Here is a 13,308-nt window from a genome sequence, read left to right on the forward strand (position 1 = left end):
GCACGGCAGGGCCTGCTCATGTTTGCAGAACCCTGGCTCACGTGCACCCGGAGCGCGTGCCTAGGACAGAGATGGAAGGTCTGGGAAATCTCTGTTACTTGTTTTTTCCACGTAAATTAATTTGGAGTGTCATCTGTTTAATAATTTTTGACCCGGGATTTTGTTTAACTTTTTAAAAATGTGTGTGGTCATTTTATAGTCATATTGGTAGTACGGAGTTTTTCTTTGCACTGTGCTTTCTTCATTAAAACAGCCTCCTGTTTCCTTGCAGAATAAAAGCCGCCCTCACTCTAGGGGAGAATATAATGTTTACAGTACCTTTCAAAGTCATGAACCAGAGTTTGACTATTTGAAAAGTCTAGAAATTGAGGAAAAAATCAATAAAATTAGGTGGTTACCACAACAGAATGCTGCTCATTTTCTACTCTCTACAAATGGTAAGAGCTTTTTTGTTTTTGTAAGTGGTTATTTGATGTAGGATTTTATTTTTAATTTTCTGGGTATAGGTTCCTTTTTTACTTTAACCCATTCTAGAAAATGTTTCTGTTTAAACTTTGGGGAGAGGGTAAATTATTAGCTAGGCAGCAGGTGGTAGGCTGAGGACTTAAAGAACACAGAGGTGAGCACGCACACGCTCCCCATATGGCGCTGCCCTGCGGCACACACCCCCCTTCTTTACTTACTGTGCCGACAGAACGTCCAGGTTTGTCCGTAACCGGAAGCTAAGGTTCAGAGGCTCGTGGCTTAGAAATCCACATAGAACCACACAGTTTTCTGATGTAATACTCGACTAACAGTGGTGCGTGCTAAGGTTTTTCTTTTAATACGGAGACTAAGATTTTTATTTTCAGATAAAACTATTAAATTATGGAAAATAAGCGAGCGGGACAAAAGAGCAGAAGGTTACAACTTGAAAGATGAAGACGGACGGCTTCGAGACCCATTCCGAATTACGGCGCTGAGGGTACGCGCTGCGTCTCCTCACACTACTCGGTTCTCTTCCTAGTTAACCGGGGACAGTGCGTGCGTCTGCATAGAGGAGACCACTGAGTGGGGCCCCTGTGGGGTCCGCCTTTTCCGGCCCGTGGAGGCTGTCTGCGATCACGGTCGCCGCTATTTGTATGTGTTACGGTCGGGTTTACTTGTGCGTCACGTAAGCAGGAAGTCACACGGCGTCTTCAGAAAACACGATGACACTGAAGAGACTCAGATCTAACTCCACAACAGATCTTTCTAAGCGTGTCGACCCCCTTCACTGCAAAGGTCCTGAGTGGCGCGTGGGTCGTGGTGACGTCCACGTGGGATTCGGAACGTTGCCCTGCGTGGAGCCGCGTGGGCCGCAGACGCTGGCTTTCACGGAGTTCCCTGGGTTAGCTGGGGCATGTTCTCAGGTTTCCGAATCATCACTTCTTTTTCTGTGAAATTAAAAAAAATTCTTCCCTCCCTTTTTTGCTGACCCTGAGCCCAGTATGAAATGACCGTCACTTCTGGTACCTAGATTTTTTTTTTTTACTTTTTAACATCTATGACGTTGAGTAAAAGTAACTGAACAGGCTCTCAGGGTCTTGTAATTGGCCCCCCGGTGCGCACCCTGGCCGGTGCGTACAGCGAGACGGGATATGGTGAAGGAGGATATGGGTGTTAGTTCGGAGGCCTGTCCTAAAACCGCTGCCTGGTACACGGGAAAATTGTCGGCTGGCTGGTTTCTTTTCTAATGAGGTTTAAAAACTTTGCTGAATACTGTTCACCAAGTGAAGACCTAGTTAGTGGGTACGTTCCAGGTTAGTAGGAAGGTGTGACAGGGAAGGACACCGTCCTGCGGAGACCCTTCCCCGCACCACACCCCACCGCAGTGACACTGGGCGCGCACAGCATGCTGGGATGGCGGGCACGCGGGTCAGAGCCACAGCCCGGCAGCGGAGGCGGCGCTCCCCGTGGTTCAGGAAACAGCAGCGTGCGGCTGAGTAGCATTGCCCAGGAGGAGAGCGGGCTGGGTCAGCCTCTTCCAAGGCCCTCGGGTCCCAAGTGTTGCCGTGTCCAGGGGCTGATTCCGAGAAGTGACGTAATATACTCGGGTGGAGTTTATAAAACTGATTTGAACCGAGTTGTGTCGATCTGAACATTGGTGATTTCTGCTGCCCCGGTTACCGCTTTCACATCCACGTGGCAGCGAGAAACCGCTCGGAGTGACGGTGGCACTGGTGTCGGCTGCCAACACCTGAAGCGCCTCTAAGTGGGCTGGGCTGGAGGAGGCATTGGGCGCCCTGCTCTGGCCTCCTGTCGGTCCCCGGCCGCCCTCACGGCCTCCTGCCCGCCCGCCGGCTGGCACACTCTCCCCGCTGCTGGAAACCTGCTTCCCCCTGAGCGCACCGCACGCTCACGTGCCTCTACCGTAAAAACCATAGGTCTCATTTGGGTAAATAAAACCAGTGCTGGTTTTATTCAGAGGCTCTTTTATGTGTTTCGCCCAAATAAAATTGGTCTAATTGGTGGCCAGAGTGTGATTTCATCAGAAACTGCTTTTGTTAATCCCAGTGGGGTTTAAGACATCACAGGCTGTAAATAGACTGGTCTTGGTGAGTTTAAGCCCATATTTGATTTCTTAACTGCCTCTCTAAAAGCTAAAAATAGAGTATTTGTCTAAACTTAGCTGAGTGGGAGTCACATACTGCTTTTTTTTTTTTTAACGTTTATTCATTTTTGATAGAGCATGAGTGGGGGAAGGGGGGGGTACACAGAATCGAAAACAGGCTCTAGGCTCTGAGCTGTCATCACAGAGCCCGACGCGGGGCTCGAACTCATGGGCTGTGAGATCATGACCTGAGCTGAACTTGGATGCTTAACTGACTGAGGCACCCCAAATACTGCTCTATTTAAATTTTGTTTTCCTCTTAAATTATTTTAGCGCCAAAAAAGGAATTTAATTAGGAGGAAGAGGCTTTCAGGCCTGGCATTTGAGTTGCCACGTGTTTTGATCAGTTAAAAGACTGGTTGAGGGGCGCCTGGGTGGCGCAGTCAGTTAAGCATCCGACTTCAGCCAGGTCACGATCTCGCGGTCCGGTCCGCGAGTTCGAGCCCCGCGTCAGGCTCTGGGCTGATGGCTCGGAGCCTGGAGCCTGTTTCCGATTCTGTGTCTCCCTCTCTCTCTCTGCCCCTCCCCCGTTCATGCTCTGTCTCTCTCTGTCCCAAAAATAAAAATAAAAAACGTTGAAAAAAAAAAAATTTAAAAAAAAAAATAAAAGACTGGTTGAGGGCGGTGGCCACCCTCCCTGTGCCCCGCAGGGCAGAGAGGCCAGCGTGCGGTCGGCACCTGTCTGCCTGAGGTGCAGGAAGCAGTGTTGATGCATGTTTCTCCAGGCAGTTTGCAGACTTCTGGTCAGAGAAGACGAAACGAGAGGTGCTCCCTTTGGCTTGTAATTGGAAAAATAACAAGTTACTACTGTTCATTTTTTATTGTGATTTTAAAGCTTCTGCCTTCTTTTCCATTGATGTCAGTGATGTTGGGACTTTTTTCTTTTTCTCACGCGTGGACACGATGACGCACAATGGCGCCCCAGCCGCTCCCGTGGGCATGTGTGTGTTTGGGCCGGCCCCATCCCTCCCGCTTTGCCTGGCTGACTCCACCTCTCCATGGTGGCATAGGTGTCCTGTCCCCTGACCGCAGCGCACAGCACAGAGATGGGGTTTTTGTGCCCCCTTTTTAAAAAAGTTTCTTGTTGAAGCATAATCTGTGTACCAGAAACTGCGTCTGCCGTATAAGTGAACGGCTCCATGGGTATTTCCGGGCTGACTTGCCCGCGGAGCCAGCAGCAGATCAGGCATGGTACCTCAGCTCCCTGGGGGGCCCCCGTGCGCTCTCCTGTCCCCGCACCCCCTCCGCGGTGCGTGGCATTTGCACCGAGCAGACCAGCTGTGTAGTGTCCCTTTTAAAGGCAGTGGCTGCAAGGGAGGGAAAGGGATGGGGGTTCTTGACGGAGTCTCCCACGGAGACTTCGCTGTCCTCGTGGCTGCGGGGACACACGGGAAGGAGAAGCCAAGCATTAGGCATCGGTGCACTGGAAGCACTTTGTTAGGTGCCAGTTCAGTCTGCCCTTCGACGAACGTAACCGGCCCTGGCGGTGGCCGCAGGGAGGGACAGGACCCCGTTTGTAGCCTGTTTTCATAGCTCTGGTAATTGCTTATTTGGGGTATTGTCTGTACGAAACCGTTAGCTCACTGTGAACTTGGATTTGTTCCTTTTTGTTTTCTGCTGTCTTGAAGTGTTGTAATTTTATGCTGCGGTGATCTTTGTTTTGAATTCCTGTCTCCTTCCGTTTTTAGGTTCCAATATTGAAGCCCATGGATCTTATGGTAGAAGCAAGTCCACGACGAATTTTTGCCAATGCTCATACATACCATATAAATTCCATTTCCGTAAATAGTGATCATGAAACGTATCTTTCTGCAGATGACCTGAGAATTAATCTATGGCATTTAGAAATCACAGATAGGAGCTTCAGTATCCTTCATCAGATGGCGGTCTTGGCATTTTTTCACGTTTGTCCCTCAGAGACGTGGTTCTCCGTGCACGTCTCTTCCTGCGTCTGAGTCTCCTCTTCTACACGCTTGCTGCACCGTAGCCCGTGGTGGAGGTTCCCTGGGATTTGGAGCATCCCTGAAAATGGAAACTACTTTCTGCCTTTGGGGAGGGTTCTCTATGTAATGAGAATGACCAAGTCTGTTGCCCCCGGGTTAATGAGAGGCTGTTTTAAATAGCATCTGTTGGAGGCTCCGTCGTTGCCTGCCCGCCACCCCCCCCCCCCCAAATCTGCTAGTAGATAATAGACTGGAAAACACTGGCTGTGGTTCGAGTGATGTTTAATCATCCAACCCAAGAAGTGACACGTAAGAATTGTGTCTTAAAAGATTTGTTTAAAAAAAAAAAAAAAAAGACTTGTTTAAGGAGTATTCAAAAGAGTGGTGCAGTTACACTGTTACGAAGGTGAAAGTCTGCCAATTATTGGTTAGGCAAGTTCTTGATTTCTCCAGAAATGAGAGTCCTGTCACATGTGCGCGTCAGGGGGCTTCAGTCAGGATTTCCCACGTTCTGGAGCGATGTCGGGCTGGCCGGAGCGGGACGGCGTCCGCAGGGTCGCCTGGGCTGCGTGTGACGCCTCCATTCAGGACAGTCCACGAAATCAAGCGTATATACCTTTCAGATTCAAGCATGTGACACGTGATTTTTATTATCTGTTGTCCTTTTACTTGATTCGGTTATTTCCTGACCGTGGTAACTCGCTTCCCGAAGAGCGTGCGGGCCCGGCCGCGGGAGGAGGCCCGCCTGGGCCAGGGGCCGCTATGGCCGCCGCACTTTGTGTCTCTTCCTCTGCAGCCTTGCGAAACGTCCCAGCTTAGGAGGTTCATGCCCATGGTCCCTGCCTTCTCTTTATTCTCCCTAAATTGGTCTCTTTTAAATCAGTGTTTCTCCCATTAGTACATGACTGTTTGGAACAAACTCCCAGTAAGCGGAGAAGTTCTTCCCCCTCCGTCGTTCCAAACAGCCATGGTAGGTGGCGGTGTGCACGCCTGCAGCCTTTTCCCGGCAGCGCAAGGACGCGTGTGTTGGGGAGCGCTGGGCTCCTCCTCTGCTTGGTGGTAGTGACGTGACGTTCCAAGCGCTCGGGAATGTCAGCGGAGTTCAGCTCTGGGACCTTAATTAGCATCGAGTCCCTCAGGCCGTCCAGGCCTTTCTCCTCCTCTGGAGACCTGCACTCCTGGGGGGCCGCCTGGGGCTTTGCAAAACCCCAAAGCCAGTGGGCACAGAGCCGCGTGCACGGGGCCTGGTGCACGACAGAGTGAGCCTCTGCTGTCAGCCTCGTTTTCTCCACCGCCGTCTGACCGTCTTTCTCGTATCCGTGAGACTCCAGGTGTGTAACTGCAGGGTTTGGAGCGGCTCCGCGCTGTGCTCTGTGTGCCCCTCGAGCCCGAGGACTGGCGCCGGGGCGCAGGCCGTGTGTGGTACCACTTCCGTGCGGGCTTTGGGACCGGCGCCCCCGCCCCCTCAGCGTGCTTGTTTTCAGCAGAGCATTGGATCTTCTGAAAAATAACTTTTCACGTTAGTGAAACCAAACAGACCATTTTTAATTTCCTCGATTATAGGTGAGTTAAAGTATTTGCTGTTGATTTACCGCCCATTAGTGTGAAGTTTTTTTGGTGTCCCTTGTCATTCTTCTCCTGTCGGAAGCTCCTGTTTTTCCTTCATGATTGGCGAGCGCTCTCAGTTCATAAACGATTTGTGTACGCACTCACAGTTTTCGTTGCCTTTATAAAATTTTGTCTCCCCATCGTGTTCCGAACGCCCTTCCTTGTGACCTAGATTTTGAGACACATACGCTTTGACATACTTTTTGCATCTGTTAACACTATCTTATTTTTCCTAACACGATTACTTTAAAAATACCTTTGATCCATTCACACGAGGCCTCCAGCAGCGAATTGTGCTCTTTCCGGACACTCGGCCCCCGCCCTGTGCCCTTGGACCTCTGCGCCCGTCCGCTCGCCGACGGCCGGCCCTCCTCTCACCCTGGTCAACGTTGCAGATCACACCCTGCGCGTGAGGGGAGTGCGGCTCGCTCTGTTCGGGTGCCTCCCCACCTGCCTGGGCAGTTTCCTCACGGGCTGGCACGGACTGCGGCTCCTTGAACTTACCGGGAACTCTGCCCTGGCGCTCGGCGCGGGGGTGCCCTGTGAGCTTCCCTGGACTCCCAGCAGCCCCTGGGCGTGGCCCGGGTCTCCACCCTACGTAGCAGTGCACAGGGTCGGCTGCAGGGCTGCAGTCCCTCCAGGATCGCTGCCCACGCTGGGTGCTGTCCAGTGACACACTGTGGCGTCACCTAGTTGTCAGTGGAAGGGTTCATCTGGCCCCCGTCGTTCCATCCCGGCCCGTAGCCAGATTCCACTCTCCTCTTGTGTTTTTCAGTGAAGTGATTTCGTATTTGGCAAGCTATGCTGTTCTAGCTACTTAGAACGAGCTCTTGATGGCAGATGAAAAGATTCCTAGAAAAGCAGAATCTTGGAATTTGGCAGGTCTCGTGTGTGTGTGACGTATGGATAGAAGTATGGGATTTTCGCATGGGTCTTACACCATCAGGCACGTATGATCTTGCCGTGAACGTCTTGTGGAACGTTAGTGGCAGCAGTGGTCCGGGCCTGCTGAGCCGCGGCCCCGTGGTCTGAGCGGCGCTTAGGTGACACAGGCCCTCTTCCTGGCGTGTTCCCCTGCACACCGTCTGTGTGGTCACCTCCTTTACGTGTCCACTCTTCACGCTCACGGTGGGTTTTTCCCGCCTGCCGTTCGCGTGGACGTGGTCGAAGCTGCCGAGCACCTGCCTTAACCGTGTGCCTCCAGACATCGTGGACATCAAGCCCGTAAACATGGAGGAGCTGACGGAGGTGATCACCGCGGCCGAGTTCCACCCGCACCAGTGCAACGTGTTCGTCTACAGCAGCAGCAAAGGGACCATCAGGCTGTGCGACATGCGCTCCTCAGCCCTGTGCGACAGACACTCGAAGTGTAAGTGCCTGGAGGGCTCAGCTTGCCTCGTTTAAATCCGCCTGTTCTCCAGGCGCAAGGCTGTCTCCAGAGACATAGGGTTCCTTCCGTTCCGCTCCCACCCGCGCAGGCGTAGGACCTGCTGTCGATCACCAGTCCCGGGGGGCTCTCGCGTGGGCCGTTGCTGGCGCCACGTGGACGGTGAGGGCAGGGTCCCGTAGACTTTCCGTTAGGTGTCCCTCGGAGGGGCGGCCCGTAGAGGTACTCCCGCCACAGTCTCAGGGCTGCGTCTGAGGGCTCCCGGGCCGGGGCCGGCCGAGAACCGTGTGTTGCCTGCACCTCCGTGCGCTAGGACCTCGTGCGGCTGCTAGAGCACATTTCACTCGTGGTCGTTCTCGGCTGCCGCGATGGGCTCTGTTCACAAGTGAGCTCTGCTGCCCTGGAAGGCACTTCCCTCAGGTGACGCTCTAGCGCTTTAATCCGCCGAGCCTTGAAGTTTCTTCTGGGTGAGGGGAGTTTGATCTCGTTTTCAGTTTTAGCCATAAAGAGTAGGCCCGGCTTTATAGAAAAGCAGAAGCGTGCGTGTGTCCGCCCTTGTGTCCCGTGGTGGGGACTGGACTGCACAGCAAGCTCTGCCGGCGCGTCCCCGGAGCCCGCGAGGGCGCCTCGATTCCCGTGTCCTGGGACGCGCTCTCCTTCGGTGGAGTCAGTCCATTGACCGTTCTGTTTGCGGTGGCTCCCCTGCCGAGCACGGCCACACAGCAGCGCCTCACGTCAGATGTGCTGGCCGACTGGTTCACGGGAACCTTTTTGCCTTATTCTCGTTTTTCTGAGGCTAAAGTGTGTTTTCAAGAATTCCGTCCTCTTTATAGGAGTCCTGCAGTGAAGGGTCAGCTTCGTATGATGTTGACCTGTGTCTCTCAAGATTAATAGTCTTTTTTTCTTTTTTTAGTTTATTTAAGTGATCTCTAGACCTAATGTGGGACTTGAACTCATAACCCCAAGATCAAGAGTCGCACACTGTTACCGACTGAGCCAGCCAGGCACCCCTCACCATGATATTCTTGAAGAGACCATTTTGCAAAGATGCCAGGAGTAGTTCTTGTCGGCAGTTTCTTTGAGGAAACACTCGGCATTGCCAGTAGCTAGCTTGCTTAAAATTCATTCCACGTGCAGAGCCAAGAAACATACAGGTTCCCACGTTTAAAAAGAAAAAAAAGGCTAAAGCGGCTTAAAGTGAAGTGCAGAGACCCTCACTCGAAGCTTCCTGAGCCGAGGGTGTGATGGCACCCTGGGGGACTGGGGGGCTCACGGAGCCTCTGGGGCCGCTGTGGCAGCGCAGGTCGGGGGCTGTTGAGTTTCTGCTGAAACCGCAAAACCTGTAGGAGAAAGGAATGTCTGCCGAGGAAGCATCTGGAATCTTTCTGAAAGTAATTGGGTCTCGTTAATGGAACTTGGCTCCCAGACAGCAGAGACTGACACGGGCTTTGGCGGGTGGGACCATCCGGAGGTTACAGTCTGGACCCAGTGTGCCCAGGCGGCGCCACCTCTGTCTTCCTGTGACACGGGACAGGGCTGCTTGGGCACCCGGGTGTCTGTGGTCGCGACCTGTGGTTAGCATGGCGGTTCTGGACCGCAGCCCACGCCGGCATGTCGGGGGCGGATTCCCCAGGCCGCAGCCCTGGGCCTCAGCCGTGGGCGTGCTGCTCCCGGGTCTGGGCGGGATCGGGGGGTTTCTGATGCTGTCCCCTGTCAGTGACTGGCCCCGGGCCACCTCCTCGAAGTCTCTGAAGCACAGAAGGTGAAGGCCAGAAAACTCACAGACTGGAAAGGTCAGGAGCTTGAGTGGCATGCGGGCTGTGCCCCCCCTCTGGGGTCCCCGGGAAGGGCCTGGAGCCCAGAGCATGGTTCGTCCTCTGGCTTTTAAACAGAAGCCGAACACGTTGTGTTTTCCAGTTTTTGAAGAACCCGAAGATCCCAGCAGCAGGTCCTTCTTCTCCGAAATCATCTCCTCCATCTCCGACGTGAGGTTCAGTCACAGCGGCCGGTACATGATGACCCGAGACTACCTGTCGGTGAAGGTGTGGGACCTCAACATGGAGAGCCGGCCCGTCGAGACCCACCAGGTGAGACCGCCGCACCGGGACGGCGCCGCGTCTGCCCGCGGCGCCGTCTAACCTTCCTGTGGTTTCGTTAAGGTGCACGAGTACCTGCGCAGCAAGCTGTGCTCTCTGTACGAGAACGACTGCATCTTCGACAAGTTCGAGTGCTGCTGGGGCGGCTCAGACAGGTGAGGCCGCGGGCAGGCCCGCACGGGAGGCAGGGGGCTTCGGGGGGGGCCGGTTGTGCCGAGCCGTGCTTTGAAGGCTGGTTTTCAGGCTCTTGACAGTTTATTTTTATTTATTTAATGTTTTGCTTTGAGAGCGAGCGAGCGCGAGCATGCGCACACACGGGGGAGGGGCAGAGAGAGAGAGAGAGTCCCAGGCAGCCTCCGCACTGTCAGCACAGAGTCCGACGTGGGGCTCGATCCCACAAACCCTGAGATCGCGATCTGAACCGAAAGCCGGAGTCGGATGCTTAATGGACCGAGCCACCCAGGTGCCTCCCCCCTCCAACCCCAGCCTGCTGCCCCCACCAGACGGTTTCCGTGGAGAGAAGGTGCTCAGGAGCAAGTTCTGCCCATGCTTGTGGTGCTTACAGTACCTGTGGTACTAAGGTTCTTTTGGGCTGTTTTTTAAATGCTTTTAAAGTAACGTCTCATGTCCTGCTGCCGAGGGGACTGTGACGGAAGGGACTGGGGCGGTGGTTTCCCCCTGACCATGTGACCGGCCGCATTCCAGTGGCCTTTTCTGCGGGAGAGCAGCGGGGAGCGCCCTCCCGGCCCACTGGTGGTGGTGCTCCGGCAGCAGGGCCTGGTGGCCTCCGCAGTGTGGTAGTTCTGGTGCCTCGGGAATGTGTCTTGTGCCCGTTCGTCAGAGAGGACGGCGCCAGTAGTGCCGAGGGTCACGTCATTGCTGTCGAACGACACGTTGCGTTTGTGGTGCTGGGATGGGGCGGTCCCACGTGACCGAAGGAAACTGCACAGCAGCCAGCATGAAGCGCGGGTTGGAAGTAGAAGGTCAAGGGAACCCTGGGTGCCGGGCTGGCCCGCGGGCATCCGGTCCCAGGACCCGGGTCTTCACAGCTGAGGTCTGGTGCAGTTATAGCCTGGGGCCCACGCACAGTGCACAGTGATGGGGAGACCCTCGAGGGTTCTGGAAAAGGCATCATCCATCTACGTTCAGAGTCCCAAGGGACATCTGTCTGAGACTTTGAGCATAAAAGTCCCCTGAGATTTGTAACCATCAGCCTGTCCCCCGTCACGGGATGTGGAGTATGTGTACTGGCGGCCTGATCTGGAAAGCTACTGCGGGCCTGGGTGCTACGTAGCAGGCCGGGCTCTGGGCATCAGGAGGAACAGACCTTTTCGGGCCTAGGCTTTTACCCGATTTACGTGCCGACCCGCCACCTCTTGGTGTTTGGTGGATGCTGCTGGAGACACGAGTCCCCAGGGCAGACTCCGGGCTCCAGACCCCTGGCCTTGCAGGGTAGCGTGAGCTCCGTGCGGGCACCAGTTTTCCAAGGCCCCCGCGCCGCACAGGAGTGACACGAGGGGCCCAGGCCGGGCCGCACAAGCAGTGGGGTTGGTGTCACATCCAGCGTGACTGGGCTTCTCAGAAAATGGTGAGCCTGCCTGCCCGTGGACACTGCGGAGCCCAGACTCGGGGCCCAGGGAGAGAGCACTAGAGAATCACATTCTTGGCACAGCCACGAAGACGCGGAGGGGCACCCCGCACCCATGGTGGATTGCCTCTCCCGGTACACCCAGGGCTTGAGATTTCCCCAGATGTACAGGTAAAAACTACCAAGTGCGTGAAGGAAAGCTACTGTGAACAAGTCCGAAACAGCAGCAAAACTGAACCTCTGCGGATTCAGACACTGGAACTGTAAGCTGCAGAGTATAAGATAAGAGGGCTGAAAATGTTTCCAGACTGAAGGAAGGAACCAAAACCTGAGCAGGGAACCATGGGCAAAACCACTAGAAATGACCCGAGAGATTTATAAACGGAGCAAACAGAACTTCTGGAAAGGAACTACTCAGTGGTTGAAAATGACCATGGGTTCAGTAGGAGATCCCGGGCAGTTAAAGAACAGGAGAAGCCGTTGTCTGGGGCCCAGCGCGGAGCTCCAGGGGTAGGATCTGCAGAAGGGCACGAGCGTGGAGGCTGGGGGAGGGGCACCCGGTGAAACACGTGTTAGAGGCGTGCTCAGGAGTAGAGAACTATGGAGAAGTGATGTCCGATGCGATGATGGCCAGGAACTTCCTGTAACAGACGAAGACTTGAGGAACAGGTTCACGAAGCACAGAATTCCATGTCTGTGTCCTATGAAATCCCAGGGCACCGCAGGCAGAGAGAGGTTAAAAGCAGCCATGGGGAAAAAAAGACTCGCTACCTGGAGAAGGGACAGTCAGGCTGGGAGCGGCCTTCTCAGCACAGCAGGTACACGGGATGGTGTGACGCAGCGTGTTGTCCTTCCTTGTGACCGCTGTCACTGCCCGCCGAGATAAACGATCGGTCGCTCGGAACAGTGTGCAGTAGAGTGCATTCAGATGGGGGACGGTTCACCCTGGCCAGAAGCTTACAGGATAGATCTCAGGGGTGTACTTCCAGGAAAGGACGTGACCCCAGAAGGCGGCTCTGAGAGCTCAGGCAGGCGCACGGCCACCGCCAGCCCTGGCCCTGTGAGCAAAGCTGAGGAATATTGACTCTGAGCTCTGCTGATGTAAGCTGGTTGTCTGTGTTGTGGGGACAGGTTACAGCTGTCCCTCAGCCATCTAGTACACGAGCTGGGAGTGACTGAGAGACGGGGCCAGAGCCGTGAAGGAGCAGCACCCACATGGAAGAGACCGAAGGACTTCCAGACAGCGAAGAAAAACTTAAGGAACTTCACCCACTTTAACGTTGTAAACTTGTTTTATATCAAAATGCGACAGTGAAAACCCACGAAAGCAGATATGACCAGCCAAGAGCGGAGTGTCCAGAATCAGTGAAAGAGTTGGAGAGTGACAGGTCACAAGCGGGAACTAACAGAAACGGAAAGAAGACGAGAGCGCTGGGTCTCAGTAGTCGGCACGTTGAAGGGACAAGGACACCTTCTCACAGCCTTTACAACGGTGGGCTGAGGGCGGAGCCCGATGGCCTTGACCATGGCCCTCCTTTTGAGACTGGCAGCGGCCCACATGGGTCAGGCACCTGGTGCATGTGCAGGCAAGAAACATGCTCAGAAACCGGAGCCAGCAGACCCCTGGGGGGCCCCCGTGTTCGCCGTCGGGTGAGCGGACAGGAAAACTGTTGTCTGTCCGTAACGTTTGCCACTAAAAACGAGTGAAAATCGATGAATTAAAACTACACACATCACGTGGGTGATCTCACAAGGATAGTAAGCAAAGAAAGCATACTGTGGAAGAATACGTATGATTTGATGATTTCCGTGTTCTCTAGAACACGCAAGAAGGTATTGATTTTAAGAATACATAACTACTCCAAATGGAAACACGTACAGGAATACTACTCCTCTTCTGTAACGGTTCCCAGCAGGGGCCCCGGGTGGGAGATCTGTCCGTCTAGAGAGGTACACAGTGGGATTTGACCATGTTAGCAGTGGCTTATGGGTAGAAGGATAGTCGTATTTTTCTTTATGCCTTTTGGTATATCGGGAATACTGAAAACTGCCTT

The 13,308-nt window shown here is 54.2% G+C and overlaps 1 protein-coding gene across 2 annotated transcripts in view; it reads left to right on the forward strand.

The window, feature by feature from the left end:
* PPP2R2D (protein phosphatase 2 regulatory subunit Bdelta) overlaps positions 1–13,308 on the forward strand; it is a 52,553-nt gene that overhangs the window by 35,909 nt on the left and 3,336 nt on the right. For both annotated transcript variants that reach the window (XM_058698157.1, XM_058698156.1), the window contains 6 exons: positions 272–437; positions 852–964; positions 4,321–4,498; positions 7,388–7,552; positions 9,488–9,657; positions 9,730–9,821. In XM_058698157.1, coding sequence (XP_058554140.1) covers positions 272–437; positions 852–964; positions 4,321–4,498; positions 7,388–7,552; positions 9,488–9,657; positions 9,730–9,821 — 884 coding nt within the window. The remainder of the gene's footprint in view (positions 1–271; positions 438–851; positions 965–4,320; positions 4,499–7,387; positions 7,553–9,487; positions 9,658–9,729; positions 9,822–13,308) is intronic.

This window comes from Neofelis nebulosa, chromosome 13 (assembly GCF_028018385.1).
Source record: "Neofelis nebulosa isolate mNeoNeb1 chromosome 13, mNeoNeb1.pri, whole genome shotgun sequence".
Taxonomy (NCBI): Eukaryota; Metazoa; Chordata; class Mammalia; order Carnivora; family Felidae; genus Neofelis; species Neofelis nebulosa.